Genomic DNA, 26,149 nt, shown 5'->3' with positions numbered 1-26,149 from the left:
TCAAACACCCTCACCAATAGATTGAAATACAATACTGCCCTGGTACTTGTTTCCAGCTCTCAATGTCCTGTGTTAACTTAGAGCAACCTTAATGTGCTTTTGACCTACCTTTGAGCTGTAACTAACCTATGGCTCCTGCTTGGGGCTTACAAGAACTAGCGGGGAGACGGACCTCATCATCCCGTTGAGCAGCTGGGAGATGAGGGCTGCGCTATCCCGACAGACGTTCGTTCCCCTGTGGTGTCTTTGGGAACGTGACAGGGCTGGCGATCAGAGTCCAGATCAGAGGCCTGGCACCGCAAGGCCACCCAGGACTCTGATCTCCAGCTTTAACCCGCTCTCCCAGCCCCTGGCCGCTGCGACCGCGCGTTTTGCTGGCGCTCCATCCCCCAGTAAAAATGCCCCCGAGCCCAAAGCAGGGGCCTGTGCACGAGGACGGCGGCGGCGGCTCACACGTCCCGCCTGCCTGCCTGCCCGCCCGCCCCGGGGCTGGGCCCCCTCCCTCCCTGCCCGGCTGTCACCGCGGGCGGTGGCGGCAGGCCGGGGGAGGCCGCAGCGCCGCTCGGCGGGAGGGGAGGACCGCTCCGCCCCGCCCCCCTTCCCAGCGGGGTTTCCAGTCAGGGCAGCGCCGCCGGAGCAGCGGCCATCCCTCCCGCCATCTCTCCCTCCCTCCGGGCCTGGGGGTGTCTGTCTGTCTATCTGTCAGTGCCCTACGGAGGCCAGGCCGCCCCGCACTAACGCGGGGTGGGGAAGGGGGGGGGGGAGGGGTGGCGCCGCGGGGCCGCGCCGCGCGCCTGCGCAGGGGGAGCGGAGCGGCGAGGTCACCCCTCCCCTCCGCGCCGCCCCCGCCGCGCCAGAGCGAGGCTGGGCGTGCGGCGTCACGGCGACGGCCCCAAGCCGCGCCCCGGCACAGGCGGCCAGAGGGAGCCGAGGGGAGCGGGCGGAGCGGCGCGGTGCGGAGCTGTGCGGCGGGCTCGGCCGGCGAGGCGGCGACGGGGAGCGGAGGCGCTGTCCGGTAGGTCGCGGCGGGGTGGGAGGGCGGGCCGGGCCGCTGTGGCGGCGGGGTGGGGAGCGGCGTGTCTGGTACAGGTGGCGCGGCGGGGCGGGGACGGGCCGGTGGGGGCGGCGGCGGCGGCGGCGGCGGGGGTGGGGGGGGGGAGCGGGGAGCAGCGGCAGCGGCGGGGAGCGGCGCGCTCTGAGGGAAGGGGCGCGAGCCTGGAACATGGCGGAGGAGGAACTGGGAGCCGCCGCCTCGTCCGGCCTCAGGCACGGGGGGACACGGCGGGGGGTGGGGGGTGGGGGGAGAGCGGGGCGCTGAGGGGTAGCCGCCGCCAACCTGGCCGAGGACCGGGCCCTGCCCTTCGCCGCCACCCCCCTCCCGCCGGTCCCCGGAGCAGAAGTTAGAGCGGAAGCGGAAAGTTGTAACCCCGGCGGCTCGGGGCCGCGACGTGGGGCCCGGCCGGCCGCGGGGAGGGGCGGGTGACGCCCGGCTCGGCCCCGCCGCGGGCGGGGAAGGGGACGGTCCCCAGCTGCCGCCGCCGTCGTTGTCAGCGGGAAGTCCGAGCCCCACCTAGTCCGGTCGTCGGGGAGAAACTGCTCGCTCTTTCCGGCCGGTGTGTGGGGGCGAGGCAGGGGGGCGGGGGGGGGACGGGACACAGGCTGGGCGACCCGGCGGTGCTTGTGCCTGGAGTGGCCGCGGAGCGGGACGAGCGGCCAGCGTCGTGCTCAGCGGGTTCCCCTCCGGCTTGTCACAGAATAAAAAGAAGGGGATGACGGGGATGTTCGTCGTGTCTAAACAAACCCCGCACCCGTGTCAAAGGAAATGGAAGAATTTGACTGATGCTTCCTGCGCCAAACCCGTGTCATAACCTCGAGGCACCTCGTACCCTCCTGCGTGTGCGGGTGAAGCAGTGGTGAAAGGAAAGCGAAGTTTGCAAGGGGTCGAATAAAACCAAATCCGAGTGTTTTTGCCTTGGCCTCAGATTACAAAGAGGATAATAAACCAAGGTTTCCTGCAAAAAAGATCAGTGTGGTTTTACTCCCTTTTCCATCTTAAAGGGATTGGTTGTCCTTTTCACGGATTATAAAAAAAAAAACCCATAGCTTTTTCTGTACTGCTTTGGGGAATGATAGTGAGGTATTACAGTTCCAAGGGAGAGAGTATTTCAGAGATGCCCAGCTTGAAAATTGCACAGGTCCTGTGTGTGTGTCCTTGCATTTAGATGTTTTTATTAGTGTAATTTGTTATTTCCAGCATATAACAGCTACATCCTGCCCTAGTGTGAAATGTGTAGACAGTGTATGACAAAGACTTTCCAGTACTCTCTCACGGTAAAATATACATTGAAATTACTCGTATAAAAAAGAAGACACAAAGCACTCTCCCTTTTCATAAATTAAAAGGCAAATAAGCAATCACATTGTCTTGTATAGTAACCATTCAAAACCAAGTGTGCTTTTCTTTGGAAAGGGATTCTTTTATCCTCTATGGAAAACTTGCAAAATGAATCAAATGATCATTTTTTGATGACTTGGCCTCTGTGTTAAAATCGCAAGCTTGTGGAGGAGGGAGAAAAAAAAAAAACCCCAAACCCAACTTGCTACATTCAAGTGTTTTCACTTTCTGTATTCATCGCATCTTTTTTTTACTCCAGCTCAAAGTCTATCCTGTGGACTTTATTCTAGCTAAAAATGAGCTGAGTGCCTAGCAGAGGTTACCTTGGCTGTTCACATCAAAGGCTTTGCAAAGATACTTTCTAACTAATTAGATGCAGTGTTTCATTCCTTGGTACCTGCTTGTTTTCAGGGATGCTTCTTGTAGTGGTATGAACTACTTCAAGTTCAACTTGCAACTGTAGTGTAAAGCATTATGATTATCTGTAGCTAAATAACTGAGTTTTGAGTTGCACTGTACAATGTAAATGTCGTGTATCTTTTTTTGTAGCAAAGCTGATCATACTTGGAGCACCCGTCTGCCTGGGGGTGAAATAATCTGCAAAACAGAGTTGAAAGACTCTAAGTGTAAAACCAGAACTTGTGTATTGGGGGGGGGGAACCCCAGTAGTCTTTTTACTGTCTCCTACTGTGCATCTTGCTTCTCTTACTACATACATGCACCAGATAAGTTTTCTGAGTGGAATTAAAATTGTGCTCTTTTGTTCTGAAGCTCTGCTGTAGGACAGTTTATATATATATAAAAAAAATAATCTGAAGTGAGCCATGACATTTCTTTGTGCTGTGCCAGTTTTGCAGAGTAAAACTGCCTGTCTTTAATTGAGAGCCTTTCTGGAGCAGAGGCAAACAGACAGGAATCTAGGTGAGGGCCTACAAAAGGAGAAAGAAACTACTTGTATGGCTGAGGAAGGAAGTGTGCTGAAGACTACACTGTAGCTTGTGATCTAGCAGTTAGTAATGTGACTGGGAACTAAAATACACAATTGTCCACCTATCGTCTGGGATGTGGGACGTCACAGAAATACTTGAGTACTCCATGCTTGCTGCTGTAGCGCCAATCCTGTCATCTGCAGAGCTCTGCTAGCTGCTCGAAGTTAGGTATGGAGAGGTGTTCTTCAGGATAAGGGTATCTTGCAGATAAAAATAGGCACTCTGTTGTCCTTGGGTGTCTGGTAAGAGGGTAGGTGGGTCCTGAACTGACCTGTCTAAATAACGCTTAGGTGACTTTAAGATACATAACTGATGTTTGAGAGCGTTCTTCAGGGTAAGCTCAAGTTGTGAGTTTTAATCAGTATTGCTCTCAGTATCAGAATGCTAAGCATACCCTACACAACAGAAGTTCGTGTTTAGCTTGTGGTTGCAAGCACTGACACTCTTTTGCCTCAGAACAAATACAAAAGCACACTGAAGTGTGCTGTGTAATGTCAGTGCATTGAATCCCTGCTGAGTTGGGGCAGGCTTCTGCTGTGTTCTGTTGCATCTAGGTCAGGTGGAGGGATATTTTAGACAGCCTCCTTTTTCAGAGAGGTTGAAGGAGTATCCACAGTAACTACACCTTCATATTCGAAGGCAAACTTTGTTGTCCTGCTCAGACGTGGTTAAGATGGTCTGTTTCTATTCTTCTTGCATGAAGTAGGGAAAAAGGAAGGGGTTTTTTTGTTACTTGAATACCCTTAATAGGGGACCTGTTTCCAAGTTGATGGAGTTTTCAGAGTTGTTCAGGAGTGGTTGCAGTGGAGTGTTAGTATTTCTCTTAAAGCATCTAATGTATCACTTTCTCCTTAGGGCCTGTCAACCCTAAGAAAACTGAGTGGGATGGGCATAGTAGAAGCAATATTCTGATGGTGCTTGTAGTAGGCAAGTACTATTTGGAGAAGGTCAAAGACCTCGTCTACTGGCACAAACCATTTCTTCATGAAACAGTTGACTGAGGCTACCTTCAAAAGCAGCAGTAGGTTCTGGCTTGACGCTCTTGTCTCAAGCTTTAGAATGCCTAAAGACACACTGGACAACTAAAAGTGAAAAATGTGGTTTGTTTTTTTTTTTTTTTTAATTTTGTGTGCCTGTTTATGTATGCTGTTGTGAGCTCCTGACATACTATGTGTTCCTCTCCTCTAGCAGCAAGGAAAGGGAGGAAGGCTGTAAACGCCAGGTTGGAAATCTGCCTATTAGGCAACTTTTGGAATATAAAATGATTTGGGGGGCCCTCTAGCTAATCAGGATGCTCTTTTTTCAAGAGCTGTGTTTTAATAGGAATTTTTTGTTACTGAAACAGTAGAGTGAAAGTTACTATAAGACCCTACAGGAGTGTGTCTAGCAGAGTTAAAGGAACTTCTTTTCAGAGTTGAACTAGGAGGAAGAGGAGGCATTCGACAGTATCTTGTATGCTGTCCCACTCGGCTTTCTAGTTATTAATCTAAGGGCTTGATGTTATTTGAAGTAAATCCCTGCTATGCAACTATGAAAAGAGACTGCCAATTACAGTACACATGGTTATTTCATTCTTGGCCAAGGGAGGAAGGCCAGACCATAGTGCAGGCGTGGGAGAGCCTAGCCCTTCTAATGGACTGGTGTTTGCATCCTGTGGCAGAGAAGCAGCATCTCATGTTTCTCTCCAGCCTGAGATTCTCTTCAGGGAACCCCTAGTTTCTCAGATCACTTCATATCATTCCTGCAGCTGTTGCAACACAGGACAGTGTCCTAAATCTGAATGACTTGACCAGGTCTTCTGCAAAAAGGATATTGTGTGCCACTGTTACTTATTCGTGAAATATTTTTCAATATAACTCTAATCATAGAGCTGTGAGAAACCGTATATCGTTAGATTTCTGGACAGTGTTGAAGAATTGTAACAGGAGTACAGTTTATTTTAATAACTGAAGATAAAGCAAGGATCTGTAGTTATAATTCTTTTTGCATAGCAACTTTGAGGAGAATGTGGTCTTTGCATCAAAATGTGTTGATATTGAGGTGAATGTTAGTTGCCTTAATAAGTTAACTCTTGATTTCAGTAGGTACTCTGGATTGAAGGAAAAGATGAAGTTTCACAATATCTCCTTTAGTATGACTTCGTAACTTTATGTGAAATTAGATGGTAAAAGTTCTTTCTTCAGTTAATTTGCTATCTATATGCAAAATAATGTATGTTGGCTAGCCCCCTCTACAGTTAATGTAAAACAACTTGTGAGCACAGATAGTCCCTGCAACCCTCTCTTTTTGTTTCTCTGCATTAGTGGTCTTTGCTTTTGAAGTCTTGTCCTATTTTTTCCACTCATAGTCTCCTGTTTCTGCAACATAACCACTTGTGCCTTCATTTGTTTTTTTGTGTCTGCAATGAAGGGAAATTTCTAAAAAGGATTCTTCGTATATCAGGAAGAAGCAAAAAGGGCACCACCACACCTGTGTTAAAGATGAACTGCAGATATATGTGAGTTACCTGTGTGGAGTTCAAGAGGGGAGGTACAGGGGACAGAAGGAGGACCTGTACGTTGCTAGGTGTGCCACTTAGCACCACTGAAATCAAAGTGTTTTCGGTAGTTGCAGGGCCAGACCAGCTACTTCAGTTTTTTCTAAAGGTTTCATGTACGGTCAATATTTCTTATTTAAGATGAAGCTAGTATGCCAAACGGTGCTTGGACTGCATCGGAACCCAGACAATACTGATAGTTAAGTTGTGCAGTTGTACAATCCTTGCAGTTAATCAAACTTCTATAGCATCTGGTCTGATACTTCCCCCAAAAAAGTGATTCATTAGAAGACTAGTGGAAAGTTGCAACATGTTTTGTTTTTTTTCCTGAATGTGGAGAAGGGTAAACTGGGACATGGAATGGAAGTAATCTATTAAGTAGAAGTTATGTAAGAATCAATCTTATTCTCTGCAATACAATATTTAGGATTAGATTATTTGTTTATAATGTGACATTACAGTTGAGACCAAGCTGTGCATGGCTGCACATCCAGGCTTATGTGGTTAGTTAAGTGTGGGGGCAGCCCAGCAACATACAGTGCAGGAATCTCTCTTGCAAATGTGAAGTGGTTAAGGTGAATTGTTGGACGTTGTAAGATGCAGTCAGTAACCCTCCTCTGATCTTTGCTTGTGAAGCTATTTCCAAGATAACATTCTGAAAGCTTGATGTACAAGATGACCCATAAGTAGACCCTTCTTGGCTTCATGTGATTGCTTTTTGCATACAATATTGTTGAAGGATTTTCTTGGGGTTGGGAAAGTGTATAAATTAATACTGCATGCAAAATCTTGACTCATGTTTCTGGAGTTACATTTATATAGTTAGTATGTATAAGGATATATCATACCGCCTTTCTGTGACCCTTCTGACATGTTTAAAATGGAGAATTGATGGGCAGTAGGCATTCTGTGAATATGGTGGTTTTATTCCCATTCAGGGGATGGTCCTTTTGTTATTCACTGCCTGTTGTTTATATTGGTGCAAGTGTACAGCAAATGCTATGTGTTTGCATGGATTTTATGATGAGCAGCATCAGAAATTAGTTCTTGGCAAGGGTGACTACACCTTCAGAGTTCTTGCACGTATTATACTGGTCCATAGATTAATTTCCAATATAGTTTTATACCAACAGTATTCACTGAATACAAGCATACAATGTGAGATGCCTTGGACTTGGTGTTCTTAGTTGTTCTTAGTGTGGTGTGAAATGTCGTGTTCAAAATCCAACTACTTCTGACGTCAGTTATTTGAGAATATGCCATGATTCTAGAAACTGATGTCAAATTATCATCTTAGCACTTCGTGGAACATAAGAGAGTATGTAGTAGTCCTGTGGCATCAAGGAGGAGTATTGGAAGAGGCAACAATAGCTGACTGTCATGCTGGAGAATCACTGTTCCGTTTTTCTGATATCTTTTTTTTACTTAAGTAGCAGATTAGGTGGGGTCTTGCCAAAGAAGAGACACCCTGTTACTTGATATAGATCATCCTGGGCATCGAGTAAGTTTGGAGGCCAATAGTGAGAAGTCTGTTATAGTATAATAAACAGGCATTCATAATTCTCCTTTTTTAACTGGATGTTCGGTCTTCTTATTTCTGGTGTAAAATTTTCTGCTTGATTTTTGTATCTGAATACTAGAAAGAAATAAGCATTTCTGAATGATACCTATTTGTGCTCATTGTGTGTCCTTAGAGTTTAATTGTTACCTTTTTACCTTTCTTCATATTTGAGCAAGTCCATTGCTTTTTTTAAATGATCCTCTGTTTTTTTTTTTTTCTGGTTTCCCTAAACCTTTTATTTCAGGAAACGCCCTAAGGTTTTCTACGTGAGATCTCTGCCTGAACCTCAACCTAGCTAAGTGTGATAGCTGAAGTTCTGTGAAAAGCTGAGTAGCTGAAAACAAGGTTTCACAATTAAGGGCTTTAGGCCACTGTATGTGCTGGTGTTTGGCATCCTTCTGATCTATGTGCTGCTCTTCATCAAACTCCTAAGAATAATCTCGAAAGAAAAGTGCTCTATCTATGTGAGTAAGAATTAGAGTGAGGAAAATAAGAATATTTCATGTGAAGCCTAGAATGAAAAGATCAAGTAGGTTGTACAGCTTTATTCTTGATGAACAAAAGAAGTCCTGATGCTACCTTTTCCTTCTCTGCCAGAAATCTGGGTCCTGTCTAGCCAGAAAACTGATGAAGAAGCAACATTACGTGCATGTTAGTTTGGACTTAATTTAACTACAGTAACTAATATTTTGAACAATGTGTAGTCTTGCTAAATGAAAGTACATCCTGCACCTAGCCAGAGGCAAGATCTTAAGATGCAGTTTGCAAATACTTTTTTCAAAGACAAATATATCAGCCTGAAAATATTACCTGAAAATAATGTAATTCTTCCATTACTTAATCTTATTGTGGACTACTTTTTAAATGAAATTTGATGCTGTAAGTTTCACAGAGGAAAGCTGAAACCTCTTTTCCAAGCTGAATGCTGAATCTGCTGCGATAGTAGAAGTGAAAATAAGGAACTATTCACAGCCTTATCTACAGAAGGTTGAAGTCATAGATCCCAAGAACCTAAACAGAGGGTGCATTGGGTAAATAGGGAGCACCCTAAGCAATGTGGAAATACACGACTGTAGTTTCATGAAGGATAAACTTGCTTCACTGGAACAGTCAAGGTGGGCTGAAAAGTCATTCTTCCACTCCAGCTTTGCCCAAAGTATAGTTTGTTTTGAGATGCATGTATTTAACTTGCTGGAAGTAAAACTCTTCTTCAGTAAAAGATTTAGGATGCAGTAGTAATACTCATTCAAATGCTGTGGTAATTGTCATAGTCTAAATAATAGATGACTCTTAGGACACCAGACATTTGTATCTGATTTGTATTTAGAAAGGTCTTCCCAACCAAACCTCTGGAGCCAATTGTTAAATTTCAGTATGCTTTGGACATCTGCTACTTCACCAAAGCACATGTTTGATTTGACTTAACAGCAGAGTGAGTCTTAAGGTACAACAGGTTTCTCCAGAAAATGGCAAGCTTTGAAGTTGCAGAAGAACGAAAAAGTATGGCCTAAACAAGAGCAAGAGTGATCTTAAGATGATTAAAATAGACTCTTGTGGAGACTTGATTAAACAAGTTTATCCCTCGTTAATTTGGTAACTTTCTACTAAAGACCTAGTCCATGTAGTAGAAAGCGGAGTGGGGGGATGAGTGTGATTGAAATTCATTTGGTTAAAATTATTCAGCTTTTTCTGTAGGTGTCGTTGTGTCTATGAGCTCAGGCTTGCAAGTGTGAATTGCTTACCTTCAGGTTCCAGCTCATAACTGTCAGATTTTTCCCTCTCTTGGAAATTCCTGACCCATTAAATGAGACTTTTTTGGGGGCTGTCTAAGATACATCAACTGCTCACAGAGCAGATGCAGGACTACAACAGTTCACAGCTTGGCATGGTAAGGTAAGCTAGCATTTGTTTTAGTGATTTTTTAATTCATTTATTTATTTATTTATTTTAATACCCTCATCTGAAGCTTATGACAACTTAGCAGTTGCCTCAGAAACAACCAAGTTGTACGTGCATCTGCATACGGGCAGAGGTGTGGAGGTCAACTTCTACAGTGGTCATCTGCTAGTCAAGGTATGTTTGTGAGTTGGATGTTACCTGAGGAGCTGCTATCCCTAGGTTCAAGATGCTACTGCCTCATTGCCAGAAACAGCACAGGATGTTCTGGACAAGTTTTGGCAATTTCAGTTATGCATTTTAGACCTTTTACAAACCCACCCTCATCAGTGGATTCAGCTAATGAAGTTGACTGTGAAAAGAAACAGTTAAGGTTGCACCTCCATTATTGCAGAGGTAGCAAAACCACTTGGCAAAAGATGGTAGTTAATGCTGGGCGTTGGTGTATGCTTTTTTCAACTAACCTCAGGACAGATGTCTCAAGCTTTAACAAAAGAACTCTTTGTGAAATTACATATAATTTGGGTGACTTTGACGTTTGCTCACGTTCAAATACCATGTTTCTATTAGGGAAGTATTGATTGAGAGGCCAAAACAGAATTGAGCTACAATTACTTGGGACTTGGCTAGTGTGGTTCATTTATCATGGAAGAACTAATTTTATTCCTGTTAATGAATGCTAGTAGCTAGTATTCTCAATTTGCAAAGAATCAGTGTCCTTTCAACAGATAAAACTTCTAATCTTAATTAAAATGACGTATGGGAATTTGTAGGACTGCTCTCAGGCTACCAGCCTGATTCGTAATAGAATTACTGTAAATCATACTATGGAAGGATACTTGGTATGTAATGGTCCTACACCAGCCAGACTTAAAATGGCCAGTAACAGATGATACAATGAAGGAAATATATATATAGCTGTGCCTTGATGGTGTATCAGTAATCTAAACAAACCTGAATTGAAACCAAACTTTTAATAATGAGGAGAGTACAAGTATTGATACCTTGGTATGCAAGCTCTGGCATTGCCAGGGTTGTATGAGAGATGTGGGTTATAGGGAAAAATATACAAGAGGGACAGAAATTCATGTGGTATTGGAATTGCAGTTGAACTGAGCATTGCCTTATGTCGGTAGAAGGAAACCTGATACAAGGCTTTGCTGGTTCAGCAGCCAGTGTCAGAATCAGAGTAGAGCTAGGATTGCCAGATGTTAAGCAGATAACGCATGGAATTTGAGGCTAGGAATTGTTTCTGCAACAGAAGTTAGGCTGCCTTTTTCCAAAGAAGAGTATTTTAAGCCAACTGGCAAGTTTATTCTTCAAGTAACTTCCAAGCTGCACAAGTTGCATTTTTACAGAAGTACCTTGACTCTGAAAATTTCCATGCCTTACTTCTAGTCCTGCTGTTTTTAACTGTTTTTGTAGCTTGAAAGACAAAATTTACTGCAACAATTATACAGAGAAACAAATGTTTATACCTGCTTTTAATCGGAAGGATGCATATCAGGTAAACCACGTTGGGTATACCATGATGTGGCAATCCATTAACTGATAATGTTTCAGAGCTAAATATGGATCCTCCTCTGCAATGACAGTAGAGCCAAATTCACAGCAGTAAATTGCTGCCTCAGTTTTCAAAACTTGCTGTATGATTGAATACTTAGCTTAGGCCTAGTAAGATATATTAACGTGGTAATTGTTCATTCTCTGAATTTAATATACTTGTAGTATTTTTAAAAATCTTGAGTGTTGTTCTTTTCTGTTTATTGTCTGCCTGGATTTTCTTTGCAAGCATAAAAAACATTTGCAATGCACTTTCTTCAGAAATTCTGAGATCATCATTTTAGCTGGAAGTCTGGTAGAACATGCACGAACAACTTTCATGGGGGATGGTGACTATTTTACAGAAATAGGGAGAAAATGCAAAACCATGGCAAACTGTCAGCAAAAATAACAATAAATCTGATAAATGTTACAAACTCCAGTTGAGGCTTAAAGAGACTCTATGGCTTACGTTTTTATAAGGGACTGCAAATTTGAATTGACAGATTTGAATTTTTGCACAAAGTTAAAACTTTAACTCAGTAGGTGTTGAAGCATAGCATATTTTTAGTAGCTTAAGAACGTTCGTTACATTGCTTGCTTTTAAGTGACTTTTACACTTTGTATGAAACTACTGCAAGTTGCATGTGCTTGTTAGTCTCTCACATTAGGAAGCTTTCATCTTGAGATATCAGTGGCTTCAAGCAGACCAGTTTTTATCCTTAGAACATGCATTAAGTTTGTGTTCATGTTTAAGATCTAGCTGGGAGTTAACTTTGACTTAAGGTTAAAAAACCAGATTTTATTCAGCTATACTAATCACAGACAGTGGAACCAGTTTCACAAGGTAAGCTGCTGTTAACTGCTTTATAGAAATTGTCCCTGTGTGCTGTATTAATCAAGGTGGCTCCCTTAATGAAACGAGGAGAACTTGGTTAAGGTCTCTCTGTAGGTAAGTGTCCCCATAGGCAGTTCAAGGAGCAACTTCAACCTCAGTGCCCTGTTTGTGCTGCAGTAACTTGTTTTCAGGTCTCAGCCTTTTTCTCAGGTGATTAGTATGATTTCGTGTCACTGGATAAGCTTAATCACCCAGACAGCTTTTGGAAAATCCTCTGAAGATTCTCTGGCATCAGGTAAAATATTTGAAGATAGAAGAAATATTTTTGTCCAAGAAAAATTACTGTATTAGTGCCCAGAAGAACTAGCTGTTCAACTGGCAAATACTTTTGTCAAGACAAGAAGCTATCAAAATCAGGTAAAAACTAGAAATAAAAATTGCTTCTGGCTTTGTTTACTGAATAGTTGACTTGCTTCCAAAAAGTCTGCATTAATAACGAAATAGCTTTACTTCCAGAAGTCTTGAGTATAAAAGTCTTTAATTAGACCTGATGAGCTTTTCAGTGTATCTTGTCTTCAGAATTGATTTCTGAATAATGTTTTCTGTATATAAGTGTGAAAGTCAGCTCTGGCATATTTTAATTTCTTTTATAAGAGATACCACTTACCATGTTGAGTAAGGATTATCTGAGTTGCTTTATTCCTAAAGCATCTAAATGTTGGTGAAAATAAACAGGCTTCCACTTTGGGTTATGTCGTCAAGGTGCTGCTTAGGCACTGAAATTTTTCTGAAGAAAAAAAACCCAAAACCCAACTACTTGGAGTTGAGTCATAAGAATTTAGGACTTCACCTTACATTATTTGGCAAATATTAATAATGGCACACATCCTCTCCAATCAGTCGCTCCTTGAGGAAGGGGTTCTGAACCAAGAGATACGAAACTTATAGGAATCTGTATGGTACAATTAGACATAGGTGTGGCTGTCTGAGACTGCTCTAGTACCAGAAGTGGGAAACGTCTTGTCTGGGAATACTTAATCCTCTGACCTTAGCTGGTCCTGTGACTGACCTAGAGCTATTTTTCCGAATGTCTGACCATTGTTGTCTTGTTCCATCTCAGGGTTAGTATCCCCACTCTGAGAAGCACGAGTTTTTTTTTCGTGGCTTTTTCTCCCTCCACTGCTAATTGTAAGCAGGTAAACCAGTCAGTTAATTTGCTTCATCTGTCATTATAATGGTTGAAGCAATTTTTTTTCCTCATGCAAACAGCTGAGATTAATTTAGGAGTGCTATTCCCAAGGTGGTTCTAACAAAGTGCCTTGTCCAGAGAGGTAAATGTTCTGGGGCAGAAACATTATGAAAATTTCAGCGAATACACTGTAACTTCACAATACAACCAGAATGTCAGGGTCTGTACAAGTCATGGTGTCTGTAAAGAGCTGAATAATCATGATCCCTTCTGAAAATTATTATGTTTCTGGGAGGGACTATTTGTTTAATTCCAGACCAGAACAACTAGTTCACATAAGCAAGTCTCAGGGCTATCTTCAAGTAGTGGCTGTATTTAGTTCATGTATTTGGCCTGGGGCTGAGCTCCAGTAACAGGTTCATTTGGCTTAATGTCGCTTGGAAAGATTGGTTTATTAGCTTTCTCCTTCCTTAGGTAACAAAGTTGAATCAGAAACCAAAATTTGAAGCTGAAGAAGTTGAAACAAAACTAGGAAACTAAATTCTAAAAAAAAAAAAAACCACCAAACCTACTTTACTAAATATCATATCAAGCCCAATTACCAGTGGTATTTGAACCTTGATGAATTCTTTATTGCATGGTTGCTTTTTAGGAAAGCTTTAAAAGCAGCAAATGTGCAGTTTCTTCATTCACTGCTGAAGTAGGGTTTCTTATTGCTCAACTTTCTTAGCGTCATCACTTTGGTTTGCCTTTTTCTGGAGACATACTTCAAGACATCTTTCAAGAAAATGTCCAGGAGGCACTTTTTCGTCGCTTATCTGATAAGGGCAGAAGCTGTGAAAGCAAGTTCCATGTTCACAGTTCTTGACAGATGTGAAGCTTTTAAAATACGTTTCTAGTGTGGTGTCCTGGTTAACCTTTCTTCCTTCTGTTCACATGGTGTTTATTCAAAGATCTGCTCATCCTTCAAAGAGAATCTTTATTGGAAAAAGTGTCCCTGTGCATATAAAGCTCTTGCTTCTCTAGTTTATCAAGTACTTTAATTTTAAGTGTGGCATTCAGAAGTAGAATTAAGCAGTTACTTTAATACACTACACTATATGCATTAATACATGCATTAATTAGAAAAAGTAATATGAACAAACTAATGAGAGAGGCTGCACAGATGTGGTGGTTTTACGGACTGTTACATTTCAGGAAGTATGCAAGGCAGTTACTGAAGGCAATCTGAAAGTGAGCCCTGTACTTTCGAGAGATTTTATACTTGAGACAGCATTGGAGTCTGGTTTATGTGAAAACTCTATTCCTTGAAGAAGAGTAGCTTCCCTCATTTCTCTCTTTCCAGCTAAATCTTACATTACACGTCTCCAGAGTTGAGTTGTTTAAATATATGTGCATACAAATATTTGGCTCAGCTGTTCCAAGCCAGTGCCCACTCCAATTAAGGGGCGGGGAGGGGGGGAAATGCCTTACTTTTTGCATGCTTCCTATCTTCTTGTTCTTTAGTGCCTGCGTAGAGACCACAGTTGACAATATTTTCCTGCCTAAAGATGGAGGAGCAGAAAAATGAAAAAGCAAAGGAAGTTGGCATTGCTCCTTGTAGGTCTGTCCCCTTAAAAGTAGCCAGCTTTCAAAGCAGAATTTCTCTCTTTAAAATAGACTCCACTAAATGAAGAGGGATTCAAACAGGTGACTTGGTTTATTTGGTAGGAATAAGTTTAATCTTACTTATATCTAACTGTTGGGTGATTTGGTGGATACTTCTGAACTGTCCAATAAATCTGGGGGGGGGGGGGGGGGGGTTGCATATCTGTTACTCAGTTATAGTATCTTCATTTCTGTTGTGCCCCTTTGAGTATATCCATTTTACAGCCCTGAGATTGGGTGATCTGGGGAGTACAGATAAATATTGTTGTTGGACTTAACACTACCCTGTTCTAGAAATGCTGGCCATGTGATACAGGTGTAGCTTTAGAGTGCTAAGTTCTAGGCAAGGAAACACATAAACTTTACTGCCTCCTCATTTGAATGACTGAGATCATGTGATCTGATCCGTTTTCATCCTTTCCAGTTAATACAATTGCTTTCTGATAGCTTTAAAACTGAAGGGTATTGTTGAAATGACTGGTTAGTGCAGGCTGCTGAAAATTATTCTGAAAGTGCTACACTGAGCTCTGTCTTGACTGTACAAATGGCTTCTTAATTACATATTCTTCCAAAGTTCTTCCAGTAACTTCTTTTTTTGGGGGGTGGGAGGGGATGACAATATGTGAAATGCAAGGCGCAGACTTTATAAAGATATATTGCATGCATTAAGTACAGTGTCTGTTTCAGAATGGCTAGAGAAGGGCTTCCCCCCCCACCCCGCCCTGCCTGAAAAGGATATCCATGAGAAGGTTGAGCTTCCATCTCAGGTTTTATAGTTTCCATCTTGCTTGAGCTTAATGGCTTCTGTTTCAAATACTATCAGGTAACTGAAAGACAGGGTGCTTTATGGCTTGAACCTCCTCTTCTATACTTTGTCGTCTTCCTCCTCTGCCCCCACTTGTTTGTCATAAATGAGTCAAAAGGAAATCGTGTTAGCACTGGATAGAGCTGAATACAGTATTAGTTCCAGAGTCAAGCATTGTGTCAGTCTGGAAAGTAAAGTAAGAGCAAGATTGAGGTTTAGGATGTGAGCAGTCTCAACAACACGTGATATGGAAGAATAGGTTTTACCTAGAGCAGTCATGTCAGGCTAGTTGGGAATCACTGGAAAGTCAAGTTCAGGCAGGTTCAAAGCCCTGACTCGGTCTGGGGCACACTTGAAGCCAACAGGCATACTGGTCACTGGAAAAAGTGCATTGCTAGGCTTTTATTACACCAAATAGTGTGCCAGACCACAGCATCCTAAAGCAGCTCCTAGCTTTGTGGGTTGGTGGCTCCTTAGCTGAGAAGGAGGCAAAGACCTATAACCAGGAAAGTTTTCTTAGGGAAAGTTCTCTTTGGGAATTGAGTTTTTCTTTTCTGTTAAACAGTAAAAGAAAGGTGAAGTGACATCAGGACTGCTGCTCAAAGCCAGTGGGGTGGTAGATCTAAGTGGGACCGGATGATAGATGGTGCTTCTGCTGCTGCATGCTGTGGTAGAGATGTCCAGGTTACCTTTCTTAAAGCATTTTGGAGAATATGTTGGCTTGTGTTACATTCCAAGATGTCATTGCCAGGCTACCTGACTGTAAGAGCAGTGCAGAGATGCCAAGCTGCCTTTGTGCTGTATAGGTGTGTGTATATACAAAGGATTACTGTGTGCTCTTGGTGAATGAAGGATTAACTGTACAAATGACAAAACAGCTGTCATGGGGAAAGAGGAAGTTACATTACATTGCTCATTGCCTGGGTTTGGAGGGAGGGACAGAGAAACGTTTGAGTGTACTGCAGTCTGGCTTTGCCATGTCTTCAGAGATCTTAAAAAAGAAAAAAAAAGGGCGGCTTTTAAGTGCTCCAGAGATTAAAAAAAATTGGTCAATGAAGCTGCAATAGTGTACATATGTGCTTTAAGCCACCACCTAAAGTAATGAAATTGGCTCCAGAGTGTTTTACAGCAATGGGTATTTAGGTCTGAACTTCCAAATCTGGATGCTGAAAGAAGCCTTGGCTTGCATGTAACTCCTGAATCCCTGTTGGAGAGCCAAAATGGAATTGCCAGTCTCTCACTAAAACTTCTTGTTTCAGGCTTTGGGATTTTCCTCTAAGGAGTTGTAGATCAGTTAGTAAGAGAAAGCCACAAATGTCTCAAACCACTAGGCAAAACCGATATTTGGTAGCAGCTGCTTAAGTTCTGTTACTTCTAAATTACTGTCAGCCTTCGTTACTGACATCTCCGTACTTCGTTGTTAACTTCAGACTGAAAAATACAGCTTGAACTGTTCTTTTCAAGACTGTGAAATTGCTGCAGTTAACCCAGATTACCGTGCTGGGATTTCCTCTACGCCCACTATGTTTGTGTCATTCTAGTGACACCTTTCCAAGAATAAAGACATAACTGCATATTTGTTTTAAAGAAATGACAGGTAATGTAGTTATAGGCTTAACTTGTCATGACTTTTAAAGGTGCATTTTGGTACAGAGACAATCCTTTTTCCTATTGCTTGTAGATCCACAAACTGTAAGTTGTCCAGCCTTTCTAACTGAACATTTACAGTGGTGCCAAATAGGTTAAACTTGTGGTGTGAATGGTTCTGGTGGTCTATGTTTGCAAAACATCTGTGTAGGGAAGGAAACATAGTTTTAAAAGTCAGGAGTGAAAATACATTCTCTTAGGTGTGAAAATTACTGAGGAGTCTCAAAACTTATATTGGTAACAGAACCCTGTGGAGAGACTTGTTTTGCTGGACATCAGGTCAATTATTTCCTTACAGCTTTCTCCTTATGTTCCTTTTGCTTGCTCAAGGTGCAAGGAACTGTTTAGGTAAGTTGAAATACTGCTCATTACATGTTTGCTAGAAGAAAATTAAATAGGACCTGGCATGTTGATTTCTCAGGTCTTCTGACAATGTGGAGTTAATCAGTGATGGCAGAGATGGACACTAATATGGAGGTGCTCTAATTTCTATGTAAATCGTCAGCATTTTCTGCTGAACAGCTAACAGATGGTGTGATTCCCAGAGATGCTGTGAGATTACTGCTGATGAGAGGGGTCTTTCTTACCTTGCTTCCACTGCTTACCTTGTGCAAGTGCCTGTGTTGGATTCCCTGCACTTCCCCTCTTCCCCAACCCCCAAATTTTTCGTCCTTTGGGGAAGGTTTCCTCTTTCTGTGTGTGAGGAGAGGCGAGAAAACGGGTAACCCAATCTGGTAAGTGCTAGAGCCAGTACAGGAGAGGAACTGAGACCTTCCTCCCAGGGCAGCAGTAACAGTCTGATTAGCTCACTTGCTAACCAGACTGAGAGAGGTGTGTTTTCTTGAGCTGTATGACCCAAAGCCATGTCCCAAAATCTGTGGCCGTGTTTTGTTTTTCTGGGGTCAGTTTTCAACAAAGATGAGCAAGGAGGTCTGGGAGACTGCTGTAGGCAGCCACACTGGCTAGTGTGGAACAGGGGAACAGATCTAGCTTGTAGAAGAGGAATGGTCTCAAAAGGATATTTTAGTTGCTGACAGTTATTCATGAAACGACAGGCATTATAACTGTGGTTAGATATCTAGAAAAAAGTTCATCAACTCTCAGACTTAAGAATGGATTTTTCTGAAAACTTGATTCTGGGATCCTGCTGTCCTTTTTGAGAAATGTTTGTTTGCTGGGAAGAGGTTGGTTTAATTTTCTTAGACAAGTCTCTCTCTGTGATTCTTTGTTTAGCTTTTAAGTGTTCCAGAATGAGAAAATGCTTGTTATCTCCTCTTGGATAATTGTTTCTTATCAATAGTAACTGTTAGCTTTACTATAATAGAGTTTATTCAATATTTCTTTATGGGAGAGTAATGAGGTAGGGGAAATACTGTATCTGATGGTTTGCAGCATTTTATGTAGCTGCATTAAGTGTTGATTGAAAATGGCCACTGTATTAAAAAAAAATTAACTAAGCCCTTTTATCAAGCCCTGCTTAGTGAACTGGATTGTGGTGTCATGGTTGTACTTTCTGCATGTAGATCACACTTTTGGTCAGTAGATACAAACTTTGGATGTTATTTCAAGTAAATGACAAAATAAAGAGATGCTGTTGCCTAACGAAGCTTCCAATTCGGGTTTGGTTTTTTTGTCAGCATGCTGATGCTTTGAGATCTTCAGAGGAGATGGGAGACATTTCATGCATGTCAGCTCAAAGGAACAAAATCACTTACATGTGTATGTGTATATATGTGAAATTACAAAAACTTGTGTGATATGAAATAAGCTTGAGGGGGTGGATGAGGACGTAGTAGCTGTGAAATTTGAGACATGTTTCTAGAATTACTGTATCAGTACCATGGGTAACAAAAACTATCAGCTGTTTACCTGATAAACCTATTGAATACTCTGAATGTCGTGGCTGTAAAATTGCAAGCTCTTTAGGCATCACTGTGGCTCTTGGGAACATTGGTTTTGGTCTGTTGGTGTAAAACGTATCGTGCAAGCAACTTCTCAACATCTTTCATTCATTCACAAGAAACCAGTGAAATACCTTAAAGCTTGCTGTGACTATAGCTGAGAGGTGCCAGAGACTTAAGTGCACAACTAGAAGAGACTTTCTAGGTTTCTAGAAAATGTTAGGAGGTGAACACACCGCACTGGATGGTATGCTGTAATCCAAGTAATTGGCCTATTAACTGGAGTAAACTAATTTCTATGCCTAATTCCTCCTTGCTGTAAATAAAGGAGATGAATCCATCCAAAGGCCTCTGCAGAAGTGATACATGCACATGCGTGTGAGCAGTTCTTCCAGATACTTGTACGCTTTCTTTGAAACACCTATGATACTTTGGCAAGATCATGATACTGAGGTCTTTATTACAGAGAGTCTTAATCTCTTCTTGCCTTTTCTCTAAATTACTGCTTCATGGGATATCAAAATCTCAATTTAAAAGATTTTTCCAGGTCTGTACTATATTGATTGTGAAATTAGGCTAGATAACACACAAATAATGGTTCTTCAAGTGTTAAAATCCTGGTAACAAGAAAACCTTGGAGGTACTTTATTTGTGCTAGATGGAAAAGTGGCACCATTCAGCAGTTACTGTGTCTTGAATAAATGTTCATAGTTTCCATATTGTGTAATAAAGTGACATCCTGCTTAGGTTATGCCTGGTTATAATGGTAGATCTCCTGCATTTATCAGTGGATATCAATATTTATGTTCATGTCTTGTTATATATGCAACCTTACAGTGGCTGTAGTAACGCTAAAATAGTTGAACTGTTGATCAAAATGGTGAACAATTGTGTGTTTCAGGTATTGAGGGTGATACACCTCTTGCATCATGCGTGAATACAAGCTAGTGGTTCTTGGTTCTGGAGGTGTTGGAAAGTCTGCTCTGGTAAGTACTCAGTGAGGCAGTTTGAGTATGTTTTCTTAGGCTTCTTTTTTATTTTTGTTTTGTCTAATACACTCTACTAACTGATTATTTCTTTTACGTAAGTGTGCACGAATAAACATAAATGTAAGTAATGACTGCTGGGGGTTCCTTGCTAGAATAGGTACATCCTGAACTGGGCATATCCACATCTATTGGTGTGTTCTCACATGCTGATATTTTTCTGTGCGGTTGGTTGACAGTGCTTGGTCAGATCTTTGCCTGTCTTATACAGTGAAGTATGTAGCCACAGTGTTATGGAGGTCTCTGGCTTCACTGGGTAACCCAGCCAGAGGTCTGTGGGAAATTAAGCTGCTTCGTGAAGCTCTCACAATGAGTTGGTTTGCCTGTGTCTGGCCTTGGTGACTCTTCTCTCTAGGAAGGTCTTCAGGGCGCTGTTTGCTTAATGTTTGACAGCAATCTCTGAAGCACTAATACTTCCTTTATGCAAATACTAATATATCATTGCATGTTTACAGGAAGTTTTGCATGTTTTCTACATCTTTCCCTGCAAGTAGGTCTATAGCTGTGGTAGGTAGATGATCGTAAAGCTCATCCATTTTAGTTAAACAATTACAGAAGAATTTAGCCTGACCTAGATTAGCACTGAAAAAGTTCACAGAATAGGATGTTCTCAACCCACCTAGGAACTTTATGGCAAGGTGCACAATTAAACTGAAAGATGTGAAGTAAGGTCTAGAGGTCCACTTTCTCAGGTAAGAACTAGTCTCTCATAAAGCGGTTCCTAAGGGAGACCTTAAATGACAAATAATCTTAGATTGTGAAAGAACTTTTTCCTTCATCTGTGAATTCTTTATTACTGCAGCATTTCTGGATTTCAACCTGTCTGCTCTGACTTGGCCACTGAGTCTTAAAGTTCCGCTTGACTTGTGCTAAAAGCGTCCTACGTGCTAGGTACACAGGAATATCCTATTGAGTCTAGTTAAGTCTAGTAAATGCTGGCAGTGGTTTTTTGACTAATTCTTATGCTGGCAGATAAGTAGCAGAAGATGCAGTAGTTCTAAATGCAAATGTAAAAGCCATGCAGCTGTATACAGTATCCTGTTCAACTAAAAACTAATCATGATTCCAGCAGTTAGACAAACCTGAAATCAATGCATGCTTTAATTCTTATGCTCTAAGTGAGAGTGGATAAGGAAGGTGTAGCATTGCTTCATCTAACAGTACGTAGTCAAATAGGCATATGCATCTAACTTTGTGGTGTTTCTTGTAATTTATGTCAATCACTTAATCTGCCTTCAAAAATGAATTGGGTAACTGAGTATAGGCCTAGAACAGTATTTGTGTACAGTGTTTACAAAATGTCACCCTACAAGAAGATTCTTACAAGAACTTTTGTGTTACAGACTGTACAGTTTGTTCAAGGAATATTTGTTGAAAAATACGATCCAACGATAGAAGACTCCTACAGAAAGGTATATGCAAAAGTCCTCCCCAGTGTTACAGAAACTTAAATCTGCCGTACACATTGTCAAATATTTGAGTCATTGCTTGAAAAGGGGTATGCTTGGTAATGCCACGTAATACCTGATAACAAGTTTGAAATATAAAGGTGCTCTTAGTCTGTCTACAAGGAATAATTCAAGACTAGCTTTTTAATGTTGAAGCCTATCCTACTAGCTTGTCAGTAAAAAATAGTAATTGTCAGAATTGGGAACACTGAGTTGTGTGTTTTGTTTTTTGTTTTTTTTTTTTGGTGTAGGTTTTCAGTTTTTTGTTTTGTTTTTGTTAAAGTAAAATAAACTACTGCTCTTTATTTTTTACAGTATTTATTATTTTTTGTGTGTGTTAGTATCTCCAGGTAGATTTGGTCCTGCATGTCAGAGGTTCTAAGCTTCTTTCCTGCTAGGAAAATCTGCTAAAAACAACTTGAGGCTCACCTTCAGACCACTGGAGGCAACATACTGTCTTCCTAACAGTTTCACTGATAGCTTGATATACTTCCATTAGATGGGTTGTTGTTTTATTAATAAGTTAACACCAAGCTATCATAAATGAGCAAACATTTAACAGGGGCCTGTTAGTTTCTCTCTTCCCATCTTCAGCATGACAGGCTGAAAGGTCTGACTCTGCTTGCATCATCTGAATCTCCATATTGCTCACTCTTCAGTTTCAGCTGAGACCATGATTAATATTCCAGGCTAAGATAACTTAATCTGGACTGCTACCAAAGGAGTTAACTATTTGGTGAAGCAGATTAGTTTTCAGCTGTGTCAGTTTCTTAACTTTTTTCTTTTTCTAGCTGAATTACTTTCCAGATGCATTGATGCTCTGATGTAACTCACTATGTGGCCACAAAAATACCAGCGTATACGAGGGGGGCAAGATGCACAAATCCTAGCAGGCAATGGGCAAAAACTGAAGTACTTCCTCTTTCAGCACTGGGCTACATTTATATTGGAATAAAGAGGCTGTATTAACAGCTATTGCAGCTTATTGTTACTGGAATCTCTTCTGAACAGAAGAGGAATTGGAGCAAAATTATAATTTTACACCTGTTTTCTTTGACCTCATAGAAATCTATATGCTGGAAAAATTCTAGTCTGTCTTAAGCATGTGGGCTTCCAGCCAAAGCTAGAACTCTTATTAAGGAGACAACAGCAACAACAAAAAAATCCTATATAGCCACTTAGGAATTTTGGATACTACCCTGATGTTTGGTGCAGAACTTTGCTGGGTCAGCCCCAATAAATGACTCCAAAAACATTCACAAGCTGTACTAAAGTGAAATGTTTCCTTTGTTATATATTTACATTCTTCAGGTCATACTAGAATCATGATGTTTTCTGGGTGAATTTTTCCAGAGACTGTTTCCCTGGAGCCTGAAAAAGTAGAGCCATCTCAAGAAATTTTGCCTTTTGCAAAGTAATTTTTTTTAGCAAAGATCTTGTAATGTTCCCTTCAGGTTTGGTCCTGAAATGACTAGGAATATCTCTGTATAGTCTTCTTTTCAAATCAGTTAGATTGTTCAAGTCTTGCTTAAGTCTGGACAACACTTCATGCAGTTGTTTTCTTCCCCTCACTGCTAGTTACAGTTCTAACTTGCTGCTTGACTTGGGTGACTTTAAAATGTATTGGTTTGGCAGTTGCAATTCCATGCTATTAGTCTTAAATCTAATTTTATAATATTTGGAGTTGAGAAGATGTAGCTTGAAATATTTTAAGTTTGTCTGGAACTAAATAATTTGAGCATGAAGTCTTGAAACTTGACACTGTGGTTTACTCCCCAAATACTTCTCCATAGAGAGAATAGACACTTCTTAATTAGCTGAATAACTTTGTCAGCAATACATGCTAAAATAGTGGCTATTGAAGGAATCTCCATCCCTAGGGGACATGGAGGAGGTGTAAGAGAGGTGGAAATAGTCCGCTTGCCTGCCCTACCCCCCAAGCTCAAATCTAGTTACAAACTAAAAGCTCAAAGGTGAACTAGTGGTAATGCATATATGGGGAGTAAGGGACATGAAGCTCTTTCTGAGTGTTGATCTGCCAACTTGGAATTTTACATGCAAATGGAAACAAGGGAAGCGTACCAACAGCTTGAAAGAAAAACAAAATGTGGATAGCCTACTTGAAATAGCTTGAGGGTACTTCCATGTCCTTTGCACTCAAGGCCTTTTTTTCTTCCTTTTTGCTTTTCCCAGGAACTAGATAGAGGAACCCTGACATAGAAACAGAAACTGATCTGGCTTCTTAAACCTATTTTTTGCAAATTTTTCTAATCTGGATCAGGTTACTAATTAGTGTTACTAAAGGCTTGTTCTGGGGACACCACTCTTAGTGGTTCGCTTGGTTTATTGTTTACTGCGTACTACTTATTTCCTTGTTGATCTAAATTGCTATTAAATGAGCATTAGTATGCCAGTCCAACTTTCTGGCTTTCACCTGTACTTTTCTTTCAATCTGTGAATGATCCCTGAAACAAGTTGGAATTAGTTATGCTAGTTGCTGATAACCATCATTACAGATTTAGCAGCCTCCTTTTTAATAATCAAAAAAACCCTAATCACTTTGCAAAGTGGTACTTGGCTGCTGACGCTGCTTTTGAAAATGTCAGTAGAGCTCTTTGAAAGGCTTCTTCCTGCTGTTTTCAAAGTGTATATCCATATAAACTACTTAAGCCATTATGTTGCTTTATGCATTATGAATTTGCTTATAAAATCACACAATTCCTGGTGTCTTCAGAGGGGAGAGTTGCAAGAGGTAAACCTAACCACATCTTTCTCTCTTGACAGCAAGTTGAAGTAGATGCACAACAGTGTATGCTTGAAATCTTAGATACTGCAGGAACGGTACGTAAAACCAACTTTCCTAAATACTGATATACAGTGTTAAAACCATCGAAAGCTGTAGGGTTGTAAATGATGACATGTTTCCTTCCTCATTCTCTAAAGACTAACTGTGGTCAGTGCATTGGATTAAAGGATGTTCTTTAACATACTAGTATTTAAACAAAACTTGAGTATTGCAGCAGAAAATGAATTGCAAATTTCCTGTGAGCTCATGTTCTATAGTAAGGGAAAGTGAGCTTGAGAATTTTAAAAGAACTTGTGCTGCTGTTTTGAGTTTATAGTGCCCAGAGGAAAATTTAGACCCAATGGTTACTCGGGTTTGGTTTCTGTTGCTGTGGAGAATATGTGCTTTCTTCTCTCCTTTTTCTTTTGTGTGTAAGATGTACTCTGACATGGGGATAAAAATAGTATCACTTTAGTCAGCTTATGTGAACTCAAAGTGCAGGGTTTATGCTGACCCTTTGCATAGTGTCAAGTTTTTCTGACTTGTTCTGAGTGGAAGCAGTCATGTCCCTCATTGATTCCAGTGAGCACAAACTCAAGACCCTTGGAGAGTGTAGCATGTGTTCTCTGAACTACAGTAGTAATCTGGTCCAATAATTTATTTACATGGCCTTACTCTTATATGGAATTTAAAACTACAGAAAGATGGAGTGGCTGTCCTTTCAAAATATATCGGGCTTTTCATCTGACGTACAGTAAGGGACTTAGTGAGTGACTGGCCAGTCACAAGATAGCCAAGTCACCAATGTGAGAAAGGCAAATGCTGTTCCACAGCTATGCTGGTGAGAGTTTTCAAACAGGCAAAGACCTTCAAAAAGTCCTAATGCTACTGTGCAGTGCACCTTATGCAATATCATAGTTGTCACCAAAGTCTTGGAAGTGTGACAAGTCTATTGAGCGTCTCCATCCTCTAGTCAATCTCCTTGAAAAGGAAAGTAGAATTTAATATAGGGAAGTGCCTAGACTACAAAAGGGAGGCTGAAAAGGGATGCATTTACTTAGCGACGTGTTTTAAAGAATGGTCAGGAGATGATAAAATGTTGGCACATAAGGAAGGATTTGGGAGGAATGTAACTTTGTCATCTACAGATTACACTGTACTTTCTACTGTACCTCCCCTCTTTTGAAATTGCTTTAGTTCCTGTGATTTCTTCCCCCACCCTCCAGGGTGTAGCCCTTGGCAATATCTAGGTATTGTTCAGCAACCCCGGATGATGTTCCAAAACAGATATATTTAAAAGCAGATTTATTTATTTGGTTTACCGTAATGCTTATAGTCAAGCAGTAGCTTATTGGTCAGTTTAAAAAGGGGGGGAGGGCAGAAATGCATTGTGCTTGTGATCCATTTGTGACCTGAAGTATATGGCAGTTCACGTAAGGAAAGTGCAAACTAAATGCAATGTCTGTATCTCTTCTTTTAATTACAGGAACAGTTTACAGCAATGAGAGACCTATACATGAAAAATGGACAAGGTTTTGCATTAGTATATTCCATCACAGCACAGTCCACGTTTAATGATTTACAGGATCTAAGAGAACAAATTCTTCGAGTCAAAGACACTGATGATGTAAGCATCTTTAAAAATGCTTAATACTTATATTTACAGTTTTCATTACAGATGTTGTAACGTATACACTGTGACTGGATAGCTTCCAAGCTTTAAATTAAGAGACAAATGAACCAGTAGGTGCATAGTACAGAAATGCAACTCTTAAACTGGAGAAATCGTAAATTGTCATGTGGAGTATAAAGAGAATTGTCTTGTTTTAATCTCTTCCTTTAAAGTACAGTATTTCAAACAGTATATATCCTCATTTGCTAGTACTGTAGAAGACCTTTCTAAAGAAACTCTATTTTTACCTCA

General features: G+C 41.2%; 1 protein-coding gene across 1 annotated transcript in view; it reads left to right on the top strand.

Annotated features, from left to right (window-relative positions):
* Positions 1–785: 785 nt before the first annotated feature.
* The window catches only part of RAP1B (RAP1B, member of RAS oncogene family), a 31,823-nt gene continuing 6,459 nt past the window's right edge, over positions 786–26,149 (top strand). Inside the window, exons 1-5 of the mRNA XM_075080852.1 lie at positions 786–1,015; positions 19,848–19,932; positions 21,336–21,404; positions 24,225–24,281; positions 25,712–25,852. Of these exons, the coding sequence (XP_074936953.1) occupies positions 19,876–19,932; positions 21,336–21,404; positions 24,225–24,281; positions 25,712–25,852 (324 nt within the window). The 5' untranslated portion in view covers positions 786–1,015; positions 19,848–19,875. The remainder of the gene's footprint in view (positions 1,016–19,847; positions 19,933–21,335; positions 21,405–24,224; positions 24,282–25,711; positions 25,853–26,149) is intronic.

Source organism: Phalacrocorax aristotelis, chromosome 1 (genome assembly GCF_949628215.1).
Source record: "Phalacrocorax aristotelis chromosome 1, bGulAri2.1, whole genome shotgun sequence".
Classification (NCBI taxonomy): domain Eukaryota; kingdom Metazoa; phylum Chordata; class Aves; order Suliformes; family Phalacrocoracidae; genus Phalacrocorax; species Phalacrocorax aristotelis.
Note: the sequence above shows the minus strand (reverse complement) of the source record. Positions and strands in the feature narration are given on the sequence as shown.